Source organism: Stegodyphus dumicola, chromosome X1 (genome assembly GCF_044657685.1).
Source record: "Stegodyphus dumicola isolate Sdum_Otavi_A_Nest chromosome X1, ASM4465768v1".
In the NCBI taxonomy this organism is placed as follows: domain Eukaryota; kingdom Metazoa; phylum Arthropoda; class Arachnida; order Araneae; family Eresidae; genus Stegodyphus; species Stegodyphus dumicola.
Genome location: NC_140780.1, coordinates 113,669,309 through 113,695,192, shown reverse-complemented (window position 1 = coordinate 113,695,192; position 25,884 = coordinate 113,669,309). Strand labels below are relative to the sequence as shown.

At 32.0% G+C, this 25,884-nt stretch overlaps 1 protein-coding gene across 15 annotated transcripts in view; it reads right to left on the bottom strand.

Moving 5' to 3' along the window:
* LOC118198603 (muscleblind-like protein 1) overlaps window positions 1-25,884 on the bottom strand; it is a 713,982-nt gene that overhangs the window by 19,284 nt on the left and 668,814 nt on the right. For 11 of the 15 annotated variants that reach the window (XM_085807963.1, XM_085807962.1, XM_085807959.1 and 8 more), the window contains 2 exons: window positions 16,624-16,863; window positions 10,594-10,680 (listed from right to left, as the gene is read on the bottom strand). In XM_085807963.1, the coding sequence (XP_085664089.1) occupies window positions 10,594-10,680; window positions 16,624-16,863 (327 nt within the window). The remainder of the gene's footprint in view (window positions 1-10,593; window positions 10,681-16,623; window positions 16,864-25,884) is intronic. The other 4 variants (XM_085807968.1, XM_085807969.1, XM_085807972.1 and 1 more) reach the window with 2 other exon arrangements.

The following is a 25,884-nucleotide window of genomic DNA, read 5'->3' as shown; positions in this document are numbered from 1 at the left end:
GGGACCCAATCGCCAAAATCCTAGTGGTGACGAATTATCATTATCACCTTTTAGTTCGGGCGTCACTGTAGAGTCATTAGGATTTTTTTATGAAGAAGGAGACGAGAAAAACATGCAATGCCCTCGCCGGGACTCGAACCCTGAACCTCTCGAATACGCGCCGAGTATGCTTCCAGTTACAAACCGAAGGCATGCGGAAAGGAGAACTTAAAGCACATAACCTGAATAACGCTTAGTGCCTGCAGTTATCAATATGTAAAAACTATTATTAGTATGTAATATTCAACCTTGTTACTTTGGAGTCTTCCCCGCCGTGATGATATATAATTCCGTTTGGTTCATGTCCGTGGTCGGAAGCCATCATAGCGGTGCACTCACTCACTCACTCACCTTATGTTCGTACACTTATCATTTATTTTGAAATGAAATTACTCAAGTACACACATCTTCATTAGAAAAAAACGACACGTCCGCTTTTCTAGTTCGTAATATATATAATATATATATATATATATAATAATTTATTTCCTAAACAGTATTGATTAATTGATTATATTATCTCCTAAGTTTAATTAAAGTAGAATTATTTTAAAAGTGTGCATCCATACTGGTAAGTTATATTTTGAAAGATGTTTTGAAGTAATTTGAAAGCAAAATGTTAATAATGTTTTAACGGGGACTGGAGTTAAATCATCACGAAGAATAATATTACAATTGTAAAAGTAAAAATTAAAACATGTAATTATTGTCATTGATCGGAAATTAGTTGACTTTTCAAGGGGAACAAACCAACTCCCGTTCAATGATCAATAATTGATAAAAATACGTAAATATGAAAGTGTTTCGTCTTTACTCGAGTTATAAGTTAAAGCCAAACCGGCAATTCTAGTCAGGCCAAATATTTCCGCGAATAGTTGTTACTCAAAGAACTTATTCTCATGAAGCATTTTAGTCAATTCAATTTGGAGTAAAAATCAATTACTGTAGAGAAATCCTGTAAAACTCGAGTAACCGTCCCCGACACTATCATCTTTATGTATTTGAGTACTATATTATTTGTAGAAATTAAACATTGGAAATTGTCATTATGAAATCGAAATCAAAGTAAAGTTGAAATAAACATAGAAGATTATAAAAAAGATAAATAGTATTTTTAAAAAAATCTTAACAGACGGTCTCTCTCAGATAAGAACTCCACAAAATACATCCCTCAAGAATTCCAAGTCCCACCCACTACCATAAATTTCTTCACCCAAGTCTTACCGACTGATATAATTCAAAGCCTCTACTGCCGCTAAGAATTTTCGGACACCCTACACTTCTGAGTCAGACACGAAGAGAACACATTGCCAACTCCCCCACTAGAAAGAATGTAAGTTACTTAATACCTTTCTGGCCTTTATATCTTCATGTACATTCACTGATCTTATTTATATTATTTTCTATTTTATTTTTATATTATTTTTATGTTCTCTTTGATTTGTTTTTACAAAGTTTGCATTATTTATCTTTTTTTATAATCTTCTATGTTTATTTCAACTTTACTTTGATTTCGATTTCATAATGACAATTTCCAATGTTTAATTTCTACAAATAATATAGTACTCAAATACATAAAGATGATAGTGTCGGGGACGGTTACTCGAGTTTTACAGGATTTCTCTACAGTAATTGATCTTTACTCCAAATTGAATTGACTAAAATGCTTCATGAGAATAAGTTCTTTGAGTAACAACTATTCGCGAAAATATTTGGCCTGACTAGAATTGTCGGTTTGGCTTTAACTTATAACTCGAGTAAAGACGAAACACTTTCATATTTACGTATTTTTATCAATTATTGATCAATGAACGGGAGTTGGTTTGTTCCCCTTGAAAAGTCAACTAATTTCCGATCAATGACAATAATTACATGTTTTAATTTTTACTTTTACAATTGTAATATTATTCTTCGTGATGATTTAACTCCAGTCCCCGTTAAAACATTATTAACATTTTGCTTTCAAATTACTTCAAAACATCTTTCAAAATATAACTTACCAGTATGGATGCACACTTTTAAAATAATTCTACTTTAATTAAACTTAGGAGATAATATAATCAATTAATCAATACTGTTTAGGAAATAAATTATTATTAACTAACTTTGCAGCAATTGCGCAAGTAATAATAACTTGTATTCGCACTAAATGGATTTAAGTTCATACAACATTATATATATATATGAAAAATAAAGAATATGTAAAAGATTAAATTAGCAACGAAAATTTCCCATCTCACTTCCAAAAAATAGAAGTATATTTGCACTGCGTCATTTCGAGACTAATCTATGTTATATGACTCTTATATAATTCTGATGATGTAAATGGAACTGAAACTCAAGCAGCCAATAATAATTTTACAGAAATATTTACTACCCAATCAAAATGCTTTGAGAACCAAAACTAACTCAGTCTGAATTAAGATTTCACCCTAAACATAACGCACTTGTTTTCTACGCTTTGGCTTAGCTGGACAGCGGCCTGTATGCTCCTTCTTTTTAATTGCAAATCTATCAAAAATGTAAGCTTTTTGGAACAGGCATATTTAATGTGTCAACTTGATTGTGACCGCAACATGTTTGCTGAAATAAAAAATGAAGATTTAATCTGCCTTTGCACAGACGTAATATGCACAGTCTGGTACCGTTTATTAGGAAATTACAGACGTGCATACGATTTTTGTTTGGGCATTATGTAAGTTTTACTTGCTAGTAGAATTGAAAAACATACACTTATACGCAGTGACCAGTAACATGCACAGTAAACCTTAAAATGCATGAGACAATAATTATGATTGGTAACCATGGTGTCATACATTTTAAGGGGGGGAGGGAGCGAAATGTGAGACGAAATAGGACAAAAAGAAGCTATTGTATTATACAGACACAAGAATTCTAGGTACTATTTTTAAAACGACAGAGCTCTCTTTAGAACACTAACTAAAATTAAATGAATAATACCAGATACATGTTTATTGCATAAGAAAACCAATGAAGCAAATTGGAGACCATATAATTCACAAATTTTGTGCATGCAAAATAAGAAAGCGGGAATAAAGGGCGTTTCTATTTGGCATAGGGTCTACATTAATTGTTTCGATATTTATTTAACTTGTGGCCACTTGTCTAACTGAAGAATTCTGAAATAAATATTTCTTCATTTATATAAAACATAATTATAGGATATATAAAATTTTCTTCACAACAGTATATGATCGCAAGATTAAATGCTTAGTTGCAGTAAAATATAAACGAGAAAAACATAAGCATATTGACGCCACATACACACACATAGACTGAATGCCATAACTATCAGTTTTGATAACACTTTTCACTTTGAACATGAATATTCAAGCTCATTTGTAAACTCTTACTACTTCATGTTTCGAAGTAGTATTATGCATTATTTGGCTGCCGCCTAGAAGCACTCATATGCAAGTACAAAGTATGAGACAAATAAATTATCTCAGTACTGAGATCTCAGAATCGGCTTCCAGACTGCGAATTTGAGTTAGTAACTCAATATATGAATATTTCTCATTTAATAAGCATGAAAAACATTTATTTTAATGAAACATATGGTGCTTCTGTTAATTTCAGAGATAAAACATTTTTTAACTTTTGCTGTGCAAAACTTCAAACCGCACACGTCATATATCAAAAAAACACTGAAAGGATAAAAGCAAAAACATGTATAAATAATTCACAGATTAATATAATATTCTTGAACAGCTTATTTCAGTTATTTGGGCGAAATGTATAAGTACAGCAACAATATCTAGAGAACCTATCCAGAGAAACAGAATCTTTGCATTAAGGGGCGTGCTTAAAATTGTGAGAAATATGAAAGACTTAAGATAATAACTTAAGACTTAAGATAATAACTGCAAATTTTATTATCATGATACCTACTAGTTAAATGTTGTTAGGTTCAACAAAATGTCACCGGAATTTAACTGAAAAACATAGATTAAGTTTTAGCAAAAAGAAACAAACTGACGAAATTATAACTGAATGACTAAAATGTATATTCGGAAATTGCAGATTTTACGGAGGAAGAAACATGTTTTTTTCTCCAGCTGTTTTCTCTCGAGAGAATTCTAACCACGGATCTTTCACCTGCTGCTACTTAGATGTGCAAACTACTTACAACACGATAGCACCATGGGAAATTCCCATTTTAAACGGCGAATGGAGAGACAAGACCCAGCCAATTTTTTTTTTTTTTTTTTTTTTTTTTTTTTTTTTTTTTGTGTGTGTGTGTGTGTGTGTGCTGAGAAACGCGGGAAAAAGCTGTGTCCAAGCTGAAATTCACTTATTATCCACTTGCTAGGTGGACGTGTTAACCATTTACACCATGAAAGCAAGCAAGGGGAATGCGATAATTCCTTTCAAAGTAAACTACGGATTTTCAAGATGTTCCAGCTATAATAAACAAAAAAATATAGCTGTAACAATGAAAAAGAATATTTATTTGATATATTTACCATGCATTTATGATGTATGTAGTAATATGTTTTAAGCCGATACTTTTAAGGCAATACTTTTGGTAGATGCTTTTAAAATACAAATCCTTTTCTCCAGGTGTTTTTAAAGAGAATAACATAATATTTTCCGATAAGTGATTCAAGAAAGAATGTTTTATAGAGTTAGGTTTCACTGTCCATTCAAACTAGTCAGTTACTAAATCAATGTATTCTGAGAGCATGGTAAAGCTACAAAACCTGCAATATGCTTTTTCTGTTAGTGCATACATAGATTTTACACATTTTTCACTTTGTACGGATCCTTGAAATAATTTTCAATATCTTAGGTGTAGATTTTCAATGCCTTACATTTTAGAAAATTAAACTCCTTAATTTCTATACATTTGCTCGTAGAACCGATAGTACATTAACCATATTAAAAGTCTACACATATAATCCAGTAACAGTTATTACAGTTCCTCTGAGTACAGAATAGTTACATAAAGAGACAGAGATGTGTTCATTTGAAAAGTTATATGTTATACTTTTTGCAAGTAAGTTAATATATTTTTATACAATTTTACTGTTTCACAAAGGATATGAGATAAAATGCATTAAAGAAATGTTATGTACAGGGTATTTTTAATTTTCTTTTGAACATTTTATTACTACTTAATCATGCCCTAAGATTTCAGCACCAGTTTATGCTATGTGAGAGGGTAATAAAAAAACGTGCATACGGGTAGTAAGGGGTTAAAAACGAAAAGGAGATGAGAAACTTACGTTTCGTGACTTAATTTAATTCAAAATTGAATTTAATTCCCACAGTTTGAAATTATCTAAGGGAATTAGTCTTGCTGTCGCAGGTTTAAAAAAAGAGGTAAAGATCCAGTAGGGCGCTTTCACATATCCGCCTGTTTGAGACGAACAACTGATTAAATGTTTTTTTACCAGCTTTACCATTAAAAAAATGACACGCGATCTTTCCCTCCGTGCTGCAAAAAGTTGTAGTTTGTACGTTTTCATTCAATTAGCATCGAGCTTAAATGGGAGCTCTTTGTTCGTTTCTGTGTTAGAAATGGAGAACCAATTTTCCCTTTACATGGTAAACCCAAAGTGATCCGTGGTGACTGGCTGTATTATATTATGTGATAAAGCAGAAAAAACAGTACTAAACAGTTGTTCTTCCGAAATGTTTTGAATGTGTGATACAGTCTTTATAGGATCCCACATGAAAAACTGTGTGTTTAAAGATAATTCCTTATTAGAATACGATTCCCTGTTACAGATGCAATTATATCATAGTATAAAATGACAATGAAATATTTTTCAAGTTGATAAGGATTATAAAACCTGAAAACAGTTAAGAACGAGGACATTTAAGAATTGCTTATTTGTAAACCTTAGAAATACTGATAGAAAGAAGGTAACTTATTTAAATCTTAAGTATACATGCAGTTACTCATGCAAGAAAGCAAAATACATAAGCTACTGAAAACTTACATATACAGTAAAACATTTTTGTACCAAAGAAGCAAAATATGAAGCGGATACGAAGAGACTTCTGTTGACAGAATGAGAAAATAATCTTAAAAAGTCTATTGCTTAATAAGCAAACTGTGCGAGCCACCTAAAAGCAGGAAATTGATAATTTATTTAATCATTGGTATGATGAATTAAAAGGACATATACATGAGGAGAAGTGTGTTCTATTAACTTAGTATATTTATATCTAGTTATGCAAACTTGCAAGCCATATTTAAATCACTTTTTTATATGGAAAAATTTAAAATGCATCAATATAACATGAAAAGAGAATATTTTTGTTTCAATGAACTGTAATAAGCAAATTTTAATAATTTTTCGTAAATGCTTCAGTATTTTGCTAAATCTTTTAAAATTACATTCCAATGAGCAGACCTCTGCAGTGTTTGTAACAGTTAGGATAATCGAATTCAGTACATAGTAACTTCAGTAAAAATTCAGACAGCAGATTTAAGTTTTTCAGTAATAGAAACTGTCCACGGCAGTATTTGTTTTGTGAGCTTGTACTATATCCAATTTATTTTGATGAAGTAAATCTTTTAAAGAAAACAAATACGTAGCATTCAAGTTTGGTTTATGATGTAACGGTATTTCAAAAATATCGATGCAATTTTAAACAGGAATATTAGAGACGGAAAGTTATAGTGAAAAAGAGCATATATACATTGATAGACAAAATTAAGAGATGGAAAACATTTTCCCACATATCTCCTAAAATTCCACACAAAACCTGAGCAGTTGGTTGCCATATAATGTCACTGCGGCGTTGGTGTAGCTCGGTTGAGTTTACGTATTTCTGTACGCCAGCAGAATGTACAAAAAGTTCGCGTCCAGCTGCTCAGCTCATTCCGCTCTGTAACATAGTAGTGATTTTTATTATCTTTCTTGAATAATCTTGTTGTTTTTGCTGTGTTTTGTATGAAATGAGTACACATCATCGCGTAGACTAACGTATGAGATGGAATATCTTGGGTAGGTTCCAGGCAGGGAAGTCCTAAACTCAGGTTGCAAGAAAGCTGGATGTAACACCAAGTGTCATCTGTAATTTGTGGAAACAGTTTAAAAACAAGACCAGAAGAAGATCGCCTGAGAGCCACAACGACCAATGAAAACGGGTACTTTGTATTTTCAGCCAAAAGACGCTTACAGCCACACAAGTGTTTCGTGACCTCGTTACTACCAGAATAACGTCAGTTTCAAGGTGGAAAGTTGCTAGAAGGTTTTACGAGGTAGGACTGTATGCCAGAAAGCCCGCTAATTGCAACCCACTCACTCACTCACAGAAAAGATAGCGTTTACAATGGTGCATACAATACTAACACTGGAAACAGCTTCAATGGGCTAATGTTCTCATCGCGGATGAGTTCAGATTCAGTCTACAACCTGATTCTCGGCGATTATTGATATGGAGCTAATCTGAGACCCCTACCATCCCAGCAACATCATGGAAATTGATAAATATGGTGGTGAAGGAGTGATGATCTTGGCAGGGATAATGAAAGATACCCGCACACCGCCTCCCTGTGTTTTTCACTGGTTTTATGAATACCCAGAGGTACAGGCAAGAAAAAAAAACTTAGAGCCATATGTGCAACCTTTCAAGGGTATTGTTGACCCTGAGTTCATTTTTATGGACGACGATTCACAACCACATAGGGCCCATCTGGTTGATGACTATCTGGAAAACGAAAATATTCTCCGAATAGATGGGCTAGCCAAATCTCTTGACCTTAATCCTATTGAACATGCTTAGGATGCTCTTGGGAGAGCTATCGCAATACGCCAAACGCCACACAAAATTATTCAGTAGTTAAAAAACTTCTCTGGTGGAGGAATGGGTACGACGTCTACCAATATTCCTGAACTCTCTTATTAACAGCCTGGCTACTCGTTGTGCTTGCTGTCTGTCAGAGGCGATCACACACCATACTAGCCACATTTTCACTGCCATCTTTGAACCTCAAGTTTGGACCTCATTGGACTCTTGGCCACAACTCATGCTAATGAATGGCCATTTCATTTTTTTACACATTATTATCATATAATAAACTACATCCATACATAATATAATTATTTCTATACAGTACTTCTTTAGATATTTGGGAAAATGTGTTCCATCCCTTAATTTTGTCCACCAGTGTAGTTCGAAAACAGCTCTTGAAAACAGCCAGTGAGAAGCAAAGGAAAAACTCATATTGAGTATAAATCAATTTTAAATTAAGAAATAAAGTAAAAACTCATAAATATGTGATTTAGGAAAAACTGGTAGATACTATCGAGATATAACGTAGTGTCAGCATATCATGCAGAAAAAGGGCATTGGCACTTCATTTTATCAGAAAAGTGTCGATACAGAATTGTTTATAGTAGTGTTGTTCTAAACTAAAAGAAAATCGTTTCAAGATAATAAAATTTTGTAATATGGGCCTAAGACATCGTTTAATAGATAAACAAAGGGGAATAGCTCTTGAAGAACTGAAAACAGCCAGACAGTATAATGTACTTTGTGATTCACAGATTTCGGAATTTAAGTTCAAAATTTTGGAGGTATGTGCGGAATATGAGTGAATGGAGATATCTATGTTCAGTTTTCTGGATGGCATACCTGCAAGATAGCTACCCCAAATCGACTACGACCTTTCTTCGCTACAGCTATCGGAATGCTCTTATGAGCTTCTCCTGCATGCAGAAAACTTCACAAATAATGACTTTATGCCAGGAAACTTCAGGTTTGTACTTTTCATCAGCTTCATGCAATAATGACGGTTTAAAACAGGTAAGGCTTCACACAGGGGGACTAAATAACTGGAGTCTATATTACTTATTGACGAACCTAGTTTGCAGAGCGATTCACACGTATTCTGATCTCGACAGGAGGCCAGAAATATTGTCATATCTAATGTACATGAAATGAATACTTAACGAGGAGCCACGTTTGGGTCTGTAACAACGTCTCCTTATATTTAAAGACAAGGCTATATGTACTATATACTAAGGAAAGCTAATGCCAGCAAATACAGATAAGACTCTAGATACACATATTTGTTATTATATGCAGATGCAACATGACATTCTTTTCTTCCCTCAGGCTGTTAGAACATTATTACAAGAGAAGAATATTAAATATATAGGATGGACAACAAAATCTCCTGATCTTAAGTCTATCGCAGCTGCTGTCTTTAGAACTTCATTGCATGTAGTAACGATTATCAAAGTGCAGTGAAACTCAAAATCTAAGACGCAGGGTTAAAAATTTAATTTTATTTTCTTACATTTACTGCCTATGACTGGTCCTTTTCTACTTTTATTTAAAAAGCAAATGTAAATAACATCTATAAAGGATAACCTGCTGATCAAAAAGGAGACAAATTCATCAGAAGCTGTGATTATTGGCAATAATTCTTCAATTTATATATTCTCCAAGAATGAGTTAAACGTGAAGGATATTTAGATGCATTTAGAATAGCTTTAAAGATTAAAAATCACTGTTTGCCACTTCTTAAACTGTTATGTAGACCGTTTTTTTTTCTTAACTTCTTTTGAAATCTTGTGTTTTTGTGAACTGTTACTCTCATATTAAACCCAAAGGAAAAACACGTTAGTTTTGAGTAATATACTCAGAAAATACAGACATATACTTCAATAATCATAACATAAATTTGAAAATAACTCTTAAATCGGTAAATGAGCTTCAGTGGAATAATAACTCTCAGCCGAAAATAAAAAAAAGCTTAAAATTTCAGTAAACTCTTTCTACGATCATTTATGGTTTCAGATGATTCTTGTGCAATATGAAAATGACCGACTTAGGGAGGTGATGCTAATTTGATGACTTGATATTCAGAAATACTGATCGCCGTTAAATATGGTCGTTTTAGAGAGGTGATCGCCATGACAGAATTTACAGTATGCACGTTCTTCTTAACGCGTTTCCACATACTTTAATGTTACCCCTTTTTATTATAATACTGTTCATCAAAATATTTATTATTATTTGAAACAGTATTATTCATACGTCTTAAAAATAATCTACATTTAAGAAAAAGCATTCTCCTGTTATTTTGTCCAGCATTTCAAATCAGAACATGAGTTTTGCCTGCTTTATGTAATTTGCAAATGAGCAAGAGCTATTTGAGAGTAATTTGTGTTTAAGAATTAAAAATGTTTTTGGAAAAACTCATGCATTAAAGAAAGATTAACCTAAGTCACAGCAGAATTAAATTCGATGTTAAAACTGATTTTAACTTTCGCTCTATCAGAAAACATTAATATATCGACTAAATTGAAACGAAATACAAATAAATAAAATAAGGATAAGGAAGGTGTTATTGTTCAAAAGGTAAAACTATTTCAACGACTATGGCTGGAATTACTGTAAAGAATGCTTTACTTTGACTGAAATAACAGTATATTAAAAGAAATACGCCGTTCTTATGATAGATCACAAATATTTACAAAATATAAGTAGCAAATTAACTCTGTGCATAGCATTTAATCTTTCACCCTGATTTCGATGACATAATACTTGAAGAACGGTTTGTACCAGGAGCATGTTGTCTGTAGAAGTTGGAGGACGCTGCTGTACTATCTGTGTAGAATCGTGCAGCCTCTTCTTAGCATCTGCATTGGGCTACAGTAGCATTAGTGAAGAAGCAGAAGCAGCAGCAGAGATGTAACAGCAAGCAGAGCAGCACAACAGGTATGTCCGAAGTAAAGAATACACAACAAAAGAAAGAAGAAAGAAAAAGGGCGAGTTAACCTTTCAGTCAGCTCTACATTCATACAAAAAAAGCTAAAGCATATGGGTAGCAGGAAAAAGATTTTATGCTTCAATTCAGCCCAATTAAAAAGCAGTGCAAGAAAATGAGACAAGTTTTAAAGAAAATTGTTATTAATAAGACTTACACGTCACTGCGCATTTTGTGTTCAGTTTTATCGAATTCATATGAATGACTAATTATCTTTAGAACACCACACATTTATTTAGACATTTTGACATTACACACAAGGAATTATTATTTCAATTCCTGAATTAATAATCAGGAAAAATACTTAAACGTACTTTAAAAGCGATATCTGTTAATAATAGTTTAGATAAGGAACCACAGATGAATAACTTAATTGAGAAAAAGTTTAGCTTTAGAAAAGGTAGCATAAAATCTTTCTCTGCTTAACGAATAGTGGATGTTTACAAGATACACATAGCTTAGATAAGTAAACCAAAGCATAATAAATAAACAATTAATTTACCTTATTCATTTCAGTTACCCTAAGTGAACAAGCTTACGCTTTTAACTCTTAATAGTGAATAACAGACTAAAATATTAAATTAAAATTTAAGGACAAATCTTTAGAGCAAACAATGAGTTATATACACACAATCATCAACCAATTAAAATTCTCTGCAGCTAGACTTAATAAAAAAGAAAAACCGAGAATTAATAATCCATCTTTAATAAATTCAATGCTGTCATAACATTTCTATAAAATAATATTACTAAAACTGGAAAGAAGTGTTTTAAAATCCGAAGCACTCAAAGTTACTAAAAAAGTTAACGATACTTATTTATTTCGGCGAAATTATGTTTTTAGTAATACGAAAGTTTGAAGATTTTTTTTTCGGAGCCTTAATTTTACATTTGATATCGGCGTGAGTTTCTTCAGGAGAAATATTGGACATTTTCTTCAAGTTATTCCAAACTTTCTTTCCAGCAATATGCAAAGCTTGTTATATATTATAAGTAAGCAAAGCTTGTTGATATAACACTATCGTTACTAGAATACAATGCTAAATACGAAAAATATAATCTGAAGATACACATTTATTAAAAACATGTGTGGTTTTTGTAGCATATAAGTTGCAATTTGAATGACAATAGTTAAATGAATTTCTATTCCTTCTAAAGAAAAAAAAAAACATAATATTAACAATATTAATATTTCTATCTGTTCACAATTCTTTCTATCATTTAGAGAGTTACATGGTTTTAAAATTTTATCTCAAATTTTAACACTTTTTTTTAAATCACCTACAGAAGAAACATTAATTTTCTCAGTTTATGCATAATATATATATAACTAAAGCATTAAATACAATTTCTGTTAATGCTGCAAAGTGAAAGTGATGAAATGCAAGAACATATATTAAAGTTTTCCCAAATCCACCAATTTTATTTCGCTGTTATTAAGTAATTTGTACAAGCTGAATATAAACGCTACAAAATTGCTGAAGCATACGAATAAAGCATCTTTAGATCTTTAATTGTGTTCTCGTGATTAATAGTTATGCTTTCGTAAAGTGAGGCAATTATTTAACCGTTACAATGAAACTCGGTCTTAACTGTTAATTCAAAAAGGCCAGGTTTCTACAGCTATTCGCTATAAGCGTCATCTAGTCTAGACCATATGGACCCAAGAAGCCGAGACAGGTGCGGTCACAGCGCCTCCAATATTATCGAAAAATAGTGACAAAAATAGCTAATATGACAGACGACAGGCAGAAGGTCACTGGTCTAGCGATTTTCCACCAGGTGGAGTCCACCCGTCAATATTCGATGACGCACGCAAAGCGGGACCTTTTGGCAAACAATTCCTAAATCGAAACATTATCGTAACAGCGTCTCGTTTTGTTTTTTAACGGTGGACATAACACTGGCGCTTTTTGTAATACGTCAACTTTTCATAAATAATAATGATAATAATAATGATAATAATAATAGTAATAACAACAGCAGCTAAAAAATATTTGCATTGGTCCCATGCCAAGACAGCAGTAAAAGATAAAACACCGGTGGTGAATTAAACTAAAGAAATGCGCAATTTTTGATTATTTCATTTGAAATTTAAACTGTATTCGTTTTTTGAAAGTATTTTACAGATACAACTGATATCATAAAAAGCTTCTTCTCAGAGCTTTACCCTCTTCAGATGCGTTTAAGTTCGCCTTTATTTCATTCAAAAAGAAAGCTGACGTTAAAATTAAAGTGGGAAAGCTTTTTTTATTACATTACATTGCCGAATTTATTAAAAAATCATGAAAATGAACATATTTTTAGAAATTAAAGGAATAATTAATTTTCTTGGTTGGTCAGTTAGCTTTTCACTTATTTATTTACTAAGTAATCTATTTATTTATCAATTGATTGCAGAAGTAGCAGAAGAGCAGTTCAATGATTCAGGTATGAAGGAAAATAATTCAGTGCTTTTACTAAACATCTACTTGTAGTGCATCATCAGGTGATATTGCAACTAACCATTAATTAGGACAAAAATTTTTGTAACTAATGATTACAATTATAAAAAACCCGTAGAATTTTTTATCTTTAACTATGTAAATTAATTTATGAATAAAATAAGTTATATATTTAGATATAAATTTCAGTAAATATTAAAAGTGTAATGTTAAAATAGCAGCGAATTAATTAATTTGTCAAACAATGCCATCAACATTTATCTTCACAAAGTTAATAATTTTTATAAGCAAACTAATATTGCGCTACTGACAATAATACGGACGCACTCATTTTCTTAAAAACGGCAACCATATTTGAAACTAGATAAAAAATTGCTTATCAGACATAACTGTTATCATGCTTAAAATTACGACATTGGACATCAAGCGTAAAATGAAAGTAAATGAAGTAAATGAAAGATCTAAGAAAGTTCATATATTAATAATACTAAAACCTTACGAAAACAATTTTTTTCACAGTTCTTCATCTGATAATACAAAAATGTCAGTCTTTCGAGTCTAACTGCAGAGATTTCATATCCATATTTATTATAGCAAAAATAATAAGAAACAGAATCTGTCATTTTACAGTTGGTTATTACATTTAAGTGACTTTTTAATTCATAAGTTCATTATTTGTCAAAATATTCTACTTAAGAGTTTTTGGCACTCTTCCTTATCTGCCCGCAAATCTGGTAATAGTATTTCATTATGACTTGGCGGCCATTTTCATTCGCGAAATTCTCTTTTTGAGTCTCGCGTTGTTTTGTCTCGCCATATGGCTCTTTGAATCACCATCCACTGAAAAAGATTCGATAGAATATTTCCAGCACGATAGATATTTATTAGATATCCAGCATGATAGATATTTATAGTACCCTGGAAATATTCGACAGAATAAGAATATTACCCTTTTTATAATTAAATTAATTTTTTCATTGTCTTATTATTAATTATTATGTGTTATTATATCATATTATCTGCTCTTATGATTTTACGATATTGCAGGCACATAAATGATGAATACCGAGTTTTTTTATTCCAAATACATTTCGTTTTTCTTTTCTTTTCTTTAGAGTGCTCGATATTGAGAAACTTGCTTTAGGGAAATTCCTTTCTATCGAGCGGCTTAATTACGCGTCTAGGAATTACAAGCAGATAGAAATGAACAAAAATTTTTTTCTCTATTTTTGTTCACCGAAAAGTTTGATATCTTTCTTGTCACATTTGTTTACCACGCTATATTGACTACTAGTAGCCGATGAATGCTTTAGAAATGTATACATAACACAGGGAAAGCACTTTTCACCTAGCTTAAAAATTTATTGCAACATGTTTTATTATTAAAGGCATTTTCAGTTTCATTTTACTGCAGATAATCACAGCATAAAATGCTTCCTAAAAAGTCATACAGATTTTTTGATCAGGAGATCTCCAGGTCTCATTCCCGTTTGCTTCCCCGAATGCAGGTTCGATAATTTAACTTTTTTTTGTTACTTTCCGGTCTGAAGGAAGTGTTTCAAATCGCAAAACATACGTACAAGAATTTAATTTAACAGCAATCAGACGCGTGTTAAAACCGGTGTATTAGCCATGTTTTTGAATGTCCAGACAGTTCCAATTTTCTAATTTATAGTTCTTATTGAACAGTACATAACAATAACGTTAATTACATATCATAAAATGTAATATTTTCATTTTAGACTTTTTACAGTAAATTTCCTTTTTTTTTTAGAATGATTACTTACAGTCAGATCAATAATATTTCAAATCAGGGAAAGGACATTTTACGGTTACCTTTACATTGCTTTATTTAATTCTGGAAATTAATTTTCAGTTCTACAAGTAAAAAAGGAGCATAACTAAGCAGTTTAACCACTTTCACTTCAACATTAATATACTCATTACTTCGTAACTGATTCTTTAAGCGTAACACAATTCCTTGGCGATCGAATTAATTTATCTTAATTTATTAACATAGTTTTAGTATCCTGTCAATTATTGTCCTTTATTATTTGAAACTGTATTTAACAACCTTAATCAATTTATTTTCCAGAAATTTTTATTAATATATTACTTAGAAAAAATTCATAAATGCTGCTGCTTATATATTAAATATTCAATACTTTGCTAAAGATATTCGTTTTCCTCCCAAAATCACACGCTACCATAAGATAGAAACACAATCTTCACCAAATAAATTTTAATATAAACAACGTAAATCACTAAAAATTCGGCTAAATAATTTCTAAAAAACTGGCAGGCAGAACTTCTTTTTAAAAAAGAACAAGTTACATTTAAAAAACGTTTCTACGTATAAAATAAATTTCTAGCTAACCAAATTTTATATGTGCTAACGTATGAGAGAGATAACCATTAAAAGTTAATTTAAATATGAATAATTAATTATAAAATACGAAATCTACACATTTAATTCTAATTTAAATCATACATCTTCTTAAAATTACCCCTGACAGCAAAATGAAATACTAATATATTTTCCTACTTTCTTCTCGAAGCACATACACCTTTGTCATCTTACAATATTTATATTTTATAGACTTTTCTTATCAATTCTAACTGAACTCTGAAAACAGGTAAGGAGTTTTTCATGGTTCTTCCCCCCCCTCAGTTATAACTTTAAACAAATTGCAACGGAAACAGCAATAACTTAGTAACATAATAATAAAATAATTGAAAACTAAGGAACTACATAGTTATATACTTGCAGATCAGTCATTATTTAAGATATCCTAGCATGAAGTTTTAGTTGAAATTCTTAACACAATTTCTAAACAGTCACCGAAATATACACAGTTTCTAAACAGTCACCGAAATATAACTTTTTAACAGCCTAAAAAAATTTAATTAATATTATCTTTTGGGAAAGGGAAGGTGGGGGAGAAAAAGCAACAAATCGGCAAAATTATACTGTAAATTACCTAGAAAAAATTTTTAAATAATTTTATAAATTTATTTAAGTCTGCGGCAGAATACTTGAAATAATTTTTAAGTTCTTTATTTTATACCTACATGGAAAACTGAATGCTTTTAAAAAATTACTACTGTATGCTCAAAAATAACTACACTCTCGACCTTCTAACTTTAATGATATATTTGTTTTCATTAAATTTTTATTGCCAATGTGTTTTTGTCAAGCCTTATTGTCTATATTTCACCAAATCTCTTCTCAGAGCACCCAGATTAGCCAACTGACCCAAGTGAAGGTGGGAGGAAAACTTGCATTACATCAAAGTGATGAAGAATTTGCAATAAAGTGAAAAGATTAAGATATGCGGGGTCGAGGGTGATTAAAGACAGAGGAAGAAGCAAGTGTCCTACCATAGCAGCTTGTGAGGCGGCGGCATTCGCTCGGCTCTGGGCGGCCTTTAGCTGCGCCTGCAGGTGGGGCGTCGGATGGAAATAGCGGCACAAATCCCTCGAGCATCGACCCTTCACGAAATCCATGCACACTGTGACCATACCCTCCGCACTGTCCACGGTCACGTGGTCGGGAGGGTGGGCGAACCGGCACTCAGTTTCGGCACGTTTGCAGTTGCCCCGCTGGTATTCCCTGCACACCTGAGCAAAGCAAACAATAAAGCTTTAACCCCACATTAAACAACACAGCAGCCATCAAAATCAAAAATTCTTAGCTTAACTATTCCCCATTTATAAAGCGAAAGCTGAAGAAGCGGAATGTCAAGTTGCAAATGAAGAAAGAAAGTTTAGCTTATAAGCTAGCACAGTCAAACAGCATACGGACTTGCATATTAAAAGCGGATGTATATGTTTTAAAAAAAAAAAAAAAAAAAAAGAGAAAAAAAGAAAAAAAAGAAAAAAAGAAAGAAAGAAAGTAAAAGGAAGAAGAAAAGGGGAAAACACAATTATATGCCAGTCGGAAAGGCGAAATTAAGATTGTGAAAATGTCGGAATTAAAATAATTTAACTGTGACTGATTAAAAAAATTAAAAAAGAATAGAAACAAAAAAGTTTGCGAAACTGCTCAATTAAGTTCAAATAACAACCACACAGAATCAGTGAATAACAACATTTATGTTTTTAATAATTAAATTAATTACCCATGACATTTTATCACAGCAAAAATAAACTTACATAAAACTTTTATTAATTTACAATGAACTGCCGCTGAACAACCACAGTAACAATAAAAATGTACTACATAAATGTCATTAATTAAATATAATATACTAAAAATTTTGATTCATGTATACGAAAAATTCTGTAAAAAAATGTAGGATTTTTATGTTTGCAAACAAAACAGAAAGACGTTATTATTATTATTTTAAATACTATTGCATGACAGCCAAGAACAGAAAAGAATATGATCGAAGATTTATGGAGAGCAAAGCACGAAACATTATCTTTGTACGCAAGGAAACTCCAAAGATTTAATGGTTGCAAGGAAGTAATTGTATTTGTATACAAATCTATGCTGGCGAACAGATATACTACGTAAATAAATATATAAATAAATAAAAACTTCCTACATAATTGAATCATACTAAAAAGCTTTCTGAGATTACTTCAAGAAAGTAGCCGTTAAGAGGGGGGGAAAAAAAAAAGTCAGATGAGCTTCGCGTAGCAAAAATGTTGCTAGGTTAGTCATCACGGTGAATCTTTTCAGCACGTGCATAGCCTATCCATCTAATGATAAATAATGCTTTTGTGTCATTTACCTTCCTTAAAATACGCTTTAAAAGAAGCTCCGCACATAGTCTTTCCAGAAATATATAAGAAGAATGTTTTTCGGAGACTATGCTCTATTTCTTTGGAAACCAATTAAAACTTTTTGCCAGTCGGTGACATTTAAAATACTTGACAAAAGGCTGTGGCTCGTTTACCAAAATAATATAAAAACTAGAAAATGCAATCTTTTACTAATTTTAGCTTTAACGTCAACACAGTACAGAGCCCATTTGAATATTCTGGCAAGGAACGCTTCTTTGCAGACGTTCTTATTAATAGATAAGAGACAGACACTTATTGTTTTAAAATGCTAAACTCAAATTTTCTTCCGACAGTTTATTAATCGTTTTAAGTAACTGCTGATATACCTTCATACAGTCAATGACAATATAGATACTTCCATGATAAAATTTGTTTATATAATATTAAATGAATTTCCTTTTAAGTAATGACGTGCTTAAAGTTGAGTACTATCATTAACATGTCATGTTAAAAAGTAAGTATTGGATCTACGTAAATGCACTACTATATACACTCATTCAACAGCTATTGAAATTAACGAATTGAATTTTGTTCAAAAGTAATTTTCCGATTCCAAATTATGGTACAAAATTAATAAAAATAAGGCTGCGTAAAATTTGACAGATTTGTACGGATTTTGACTTAAAAGGCACCCCCCCCCGAGACAGTTCGCAGCCCTGGGCCCAACGTTCTTTCAAGAAACCCAAGCCTATTTTCCTCATTTTTATCAGGAAATAAAACAGAATTATCAACAGTTGCAGGTTGATTGCAAAGCCTCCTAAAATCTGGAGCCCTACGCTTGTGCCTTATATGTCTAGGCAGTAATCAGGCAAAATACGAATAGGAATCTTAATATGTTTTATTTCTGGCTCAATTAAAATGATTACCTTAATTATATGTAAAGTAATTAAAATTAACCAAATTTAGTTAAAAAATAAATTTTAAGAGGAATTTAAAGAAATAATTTTCAAACGCATTTTTATTCGACAGATTTACAACTTTAATTTTAATTTTAAATTTTAACTTCACATTTATCTCAGTACTTTACAAGCATCTAATTTTTAAAACCTTACACGTCTATCATAATTTCTAAAAGAACCTGACATAATATGGTTCAAGTACCAGTGCATAACATCGTTTTGAGATCGTAGACACAAACGCGATTTTACGTTTTCCTGTATTTATACAATGTCCTTTAAATAGCCATCTTCTTCAAAATGCACCTTTATTACTATTCCATTTAAATCTTATTAAAAATGAATTAAATTTTTTTTAAAAATAAATTCCTTCTTGTTTTCCAGTGCTTAATTATCGCAGCCTGAAAAGCTAGAGCAGTCGAAAATAATTATAACACCAAAGCCTAATTTTTTTAATAATGATGAAAATCGAGATTTAAATTTTCAGAGACGCTTTGTCATAAAAATCTAAAATTATTCAATAAAATTAAAAATAATTATTATAAAAGAGAGAAAAAATTTAAATAGATATCTCCTGTACAGGCACTGACTAAAAATTAGTAATAATGAATAATGCCTTCTAATTTTTTAAGGTTTAATTCGAATAAAGAAAAATAATTATAATACATTATAACTCAAGACATCTAATGACAATGTTGTAATTTATAGAAATACATAATACCTTATCTTATTTTTTTAAGGGAAGAGACTAATATTTAATATATTATCTTTACGACATCGTATCACTGCACATTATATTCAAATAGTAATCTAATTAGGTGGAGCAATTGCATAGTCCTTTCCAAATAATCGGAAAATTTGGCTAGCTGGATTTTTGTTTCTGTACGTGAAATACTTATTTACTGTAAAGTAAGTGACGAAATGTTATATTTCCGCTGTTCGTACTTTAGTTCAACAAAGACTGTACCATTAAAAAGATTAAAATATGTTTATTTCTGTTAAACAAATTTCAAAACAGACTTACTTTTGCAAAAATCAAATAATGAAATTATTTTTTTATTCACCTAAGCATACATATTGTTTCCATTTCAACTAAAAACATACTTTTATTCACATGCGGCTTAAGACTCGGCACAAAATTTCGTTTTAAATTTCCATGCATTAAGAGCAAAAAATATTTTTTATTTGTGTAAAACAGAATCCATAAATTATTTTTACTGAACTAAAATTAAATTAAGATTTCATTTATTTGTGTAAATTAATAATATTTTAAATTGTAGGATCTGGTCTTCTTCGGGAGCAGACCAGACCTCTAAAAAGACAATTAAGGAATTATCCCTATTTTTATTAAATCAAATAAAGTTTAACAGATGGTACCACCTCGCGCTTACAGAAGCAAGCACTTCTGGCTTTAAATCAAAGATAATGGATAAATTAAAGTTAAGGAACTTTAAGTTTACCCTAACGGCTTCACAGTTTAACTAGCGGGCAAGTTGGCTCTGATCGATGTCAGCGTAAACAAGCCCAATGGGAAGAATAACTCAACGCCGCAGAATTCTAATCGCTAGAGAATAAAAGTTAACAACGTGGCCTTAAAGCAGGCACAGCACGCTCTCACCCTCCAAAACCTTCATTTAAGTACTTCCTTCTTTCTACCTAGTTTGGATATCGTGCGTGCTGGATATTTAAATTCTGGCAGGGAAATGAAACGAGGTTTGATACAAAAGTAATTTCACTTCAAATAATGGATACAGAAATTAAAATGAACCTTTATAAATATATATGTAGCTATACATATAAAGAAAACTTGCTACGGCTTAACAGTGATTTACGCAATAGCATACTATTTGTCAAATACACAGCATGTTATTTAAAATCTAAAAATTTGCCAAATGTTACGCAGTGATACGTCAAGGATAAACGATACGTTATTAATACGCGATATTGATTTAAATGACATTAATGAGCCACATGTCTGTTGGCTAGCAATAAATTATTTTTTATTAAATAATTACAATTAATTATTTTCTATAGTAAGTCAGTAGTCATGTCATATTACACGGGCTGCTAAATTTCATGTGGTTAGGAGCCGCATGTTGGAACTCGGGGAAAATTGAACAGCCGCAAGTAGATTTACCAACTAGATATTTATATTAATAAAAGAGTCCTTGAATAGAAAGAATGTTTTCATAAATTTAATACTGATATTGCATTTTAAAATTATTGTGACTATTAGTATAAATATGAATAAATAACTATTGTTTCATTTGCGCTGCATTCAGGAAAGTACATGTTTACGAGCCATAAATTTTAAAATTTAGCACTTTATACTAAACATTTTTCTTTTCAGACAGAAAACATAGCGTTTTTTTCCTAGTTAAAAAAGAGAAAGAGAGAGAAAGAAATCTGACTGTAATTAGAATTATCAGCTGATATTAACGTACTACTGAAAAAAGAAAGAAGCTGTAACTGAAGACTTTCAGCTGTAAACTGGTAATGAAAGATCTAGCTTTTTTCACTATAACGTAAAACAGTATTTCATTCCAATAAAAAAACAATGTAGTGATTGAAAAACAGAACTAAAGATTTTCTTTACACCTAATTTTATAACAAGTGAGACAAGGCTAGTTCTGCGGAGAAACTGAAAATTTAATATACGAAAACTTTTTAAAATAAGTAATCAACTTGGTACAATTTACACATCACAATAACTTAAACTTTTTAACAGTCGGAATTACCGACTGTTAAAAAAGCATGTCGTAGCACGCCTTCTGTTTCAAGCTGAAATAACACTTCAGTAATGAAATTATTGTTTAACATGATAAGAGCCAAGTCGCATTTAAGAAAACAAGCACAGGCAGTTTGACCGTCATATACACCTAAATTAATTTCAATAGTTTTTTAAAAACATGTATTAAACTATTTTGTCTTTTTGTATTATTTAAATAAAGGATAAAAAGTAAAAACACGCAAATAAATTAACAGAAAGTTTAAATGTCTTGAAAGACGAACAAAAGAACTTATAAACTGAATGGGAATTCACGCGAATTTGAGTTCTGCTGTACTTATTATACAATTTACATAAACTTTCGATGAGTAATTTTCAGTAGTTATAAAACGCCAAAGCATTCTTGACAGTGAAACTTAATCTTTGAAGTGAAGATAAAGATGCGGAAAAACCAATAACTCTCTGCTAGCATTGTAACTTACGGAATTACCACGAGTGGCAATATTCACATTATCCCCCCGTACTTGATTTGCAAATTAGATCTGTCGTTGACTACATTGTAATCAACAAATTTTGAATACTTTTACGGGCAGCTGGCAGAAATGGGATTTTAATTACAAGCAGAAGCAGGCCTTGATTCTATTAAAGGCTTATACAAATCACAGAAGTGAGCTGATGTCGAATATGCAGTAGAATAAATTTCGTTATTATGTAAATGTCTGTGACATGGATGCTATTCATATAGACAGCTATATTATGGATATAATAAAAAACGCAAAAATTATCTTTCAATTAATTAATTCTAGTAAAGAATTCCTATATTATTTAATTAATTGAATGGTGAAGGTCTTATATTTTTTAACTCAGAGAATTATTCTAAACCAGTATCCTAACCCAGGAACTGAACCATCTTCCAATTGCTAGGGGGAAGGAATGTCTTTAAATTTGTGCCATATCTTCTGAGTAAGTGATTTATTTTTTAAATAAATGGTAAATTACAGACAATGATTAATTTTAACGTCTGTCTGGCTGATACCGATATTTGACGATAAGACTACAATAAGAACTTTAGATACGAAATGTGGTCTCAAACCCGACATCTTCTAACTGCTAGCTGGATGTTATAATCACAATATCACAAGAAGACACGGAAATAACTTAAAATCTTTATAATTTGCATATGTCATTTTGCAAACAAAACGTCAACGTTTTTCAAAACTCACTAAACACACTAAGACTCTTATGCAACAAGCCTCGACGATGGATTATGTAATTCCTAAAATCTATGTGCGTTAATGGAGGACCAAGGGCCATAGCTTCAACGTGATAGTGATAACTCCTTTTCAAAACCATCGTTAACGTTTCAAAATTGTGTTAGTAGAAAGGTTTTAAAAGTTTTGAAACACATATAAAGAGAAGTTTCAAAATCTCTAAATAAAAATATAATCAATAGCTAAATCCTTTTATTACATCAATTAACTACTATAAATAAAATTGCTTTATTTCAGTTAGAATATATATACTATATGTGATTTTACAATTTTGCTAAGGAACTATAGTGTCAAGTGTATTTTTTAGCATTAGCCTTTTAACATTCCTCTTACTTATGAAATTTAAAAAAATTTTGCAGCTCAATGAGCAAAATTCTTGACCACTAAGGTCTCTCTAATTCATGTTGTCTTGCTACTTTCGTATATATATATATATTATTACGAAATGTTAAGGCGCGGTAAGGTAGCTTCCCCGCAAAGCAAGTTTAGGGTTGCCATAAAATGGGAAGGGAGAGTTGCCACATTTGGCGATAAATCGCCCATTTGGCGACAAAATTGGCTATATGCCATGGGCGGATGGAGAACCTTCTGGAACGAATTCTTACCGGTTTAGCCCAGAATGTTCTCGAACACAAGCCAAAAGCTATATAAACCCTGCTGGTCCGCAGTCAGTGTGTGTGTGCCTCGTCTAGCGAGCTGATAGTCAGTCATTGAGCGAGTGTCTCGAAGTCTAGCAACGAGTTGGTCGTCGAGTGCATCGAGAGAGTCTTTTAGTGCATCGTCGAGTATTTTGTCTTAGACTGTGCTGAGTCATGAGCTGTGCTCTGTGTGTCGCCGAGTGCATCGCGAGTTGTGGTGTGGAGAGTCTCGAGAGTACGTGGAGTTCCGAGAACGACCGAGCAGAGTCGGGAGCTGTACTCTGGTACTTTGCCGTGAAGCTCTCTCCACCGTGATAGCCTGATAACCAGGAAGCTGTGTCGCTGATCGTGTCAGCGTGTTTATAGCTGTTCATCGACGATTGTAAAAACGTGTTTTGGAGCTGTCCTGACAATACTGGCCAATAAAGTGTGTTATTCAATACTTCATCAAGTGTCGTCGTTATTCACTCCAAATCCACACGAACCGCGTACGAACGTGAAGGAAAAGAAAATAACATAACAACTGGTGTCAGAAAAGAAAAGCGCAACAATATATACACACATATATGTATGTATATATATATATAATGTTGTATGATCTTAAATTAATTTAGTGCGAAAACAAGTTACTTGCGCAATTGCTGCAAAGTAAATTAATAATAATTTATTTACTAGATAATATTGATTAATTGATTATAGTATTATCTCCTAAGTTTAATTATAGTAGGACTATCTTAAAAGAGTGAATCCATACTAGTAAGTTATATTTTGAAAGATGTTTTGAAGTAACTTGAAAGTAAAATGTTCAAAATGTTTTAACGGGGACTGGAATTAAATCATGAATAACAAAATTTCAATTATAAAAGGAATAAATTAAAGGCAAGAATTAAATTAAATGCATGTAATCATTGTCATTGATCGGAAATTAGTTGACTTTTCAAGGGGAACAAACCAACTCCCGCTCAATGAACAATAATTAATAAATAAATAAATACGAAGGTGTTTCGTCTTTACTCGAGCAATAAGGCTAAGCCAAACCGGCAATTCAAGGAGAAAATATAATCAATTAATCAATATTATTTAGTAAATAAATTATATATATATATATATATATATATATATATACATACTAAAATTTATTAGTACTAAGTATTATTTAAACATTCACAATTACATATGACGAAGAAACTCGGGATGGAAAATTAATGTGCAAATAACATTAAATTCAAGGAAACCATAGTCCTCAATTGGGTGTTAAATTAGACATTGAATCAAAGTACTGTTTTTGAGCTCCATATCGTCAGGCTAAAAGCCTCGGTTTGGAAGTAGCAGGGCAAAATATTATTTGCGGAAACTTAATACACTTATTAGGTGCCTTCATGCATGCCACCTTCTTAGCATGCCTTCATGGTATGGTGGTCTTCATTCCAGAGGTCCGCGGTTCGACTCCCGGCAAAGGCGTTGCTAATTTTTCATCTATCCTGCTTTTAAAAATACGTAATGTCTCTACAGTGGCGCCCGAGCTAAATCACTGTAGAGACATTACGTATTTTTAAAAGCAGGACAGATGAAAAGCAGGATCCCGGATGGTGGATGACGATTCTCCACACCCAGAATTTGGCGATTGGGTCCCCTAGAAACCCCAGTCGCCCTTTAAAAAGGGGAGTATATAAGGTATTTCTCCCGCCTTCTTGGCATGCCTTCGTGGTGTGGTGGTCTGCATGCTGGGCGCTTATTCCAGAGGTCCGCGGTTCGATTCCCGGCGAAGGCGTTGCTAATTTTTCATCTTGCCTGCTTCCAAAAAATACCTAATGTCTCTACACACTAACTAAAAATAATGCTACTTATTCTTGTCTTTCCAGTAAGATGTTGGAAGGAAGATAGCAGCCGGAACATATGCCCAGACAATGTCACCGCTTTCCTGCATGCTAAGATTTTAGCATTTTATTGTGACAATCTCCTACAGAAAATGCCCATGTAAAGTATTACGAAGATTAACTTTTACATTTCAAACGAATTAAAGATCTACAGTTAAATATTTCAAGAAAAGGTTTCTTTTTTACAGTCCGCTATTAATATTCCTTCACATTTTTTCATGCTTAGTACTTCAGAGTGCATAATCATCATCGAAGGAAGTTAAGAGAAATTTGGAAAGCAGCATTTTCAAACTACATTGGAAGTGGTTAAAGTAGCCAAACAGAAATTTGGAAAGCAGCGTTTTCACACTACATTGGAGGTGGTTTAAGTAGCCACAGAGAAATTTGGAAAGCAGCGTTTTCAAACTACACTGGAGGTGGTTAAAGTAGTCAAACAGAAAT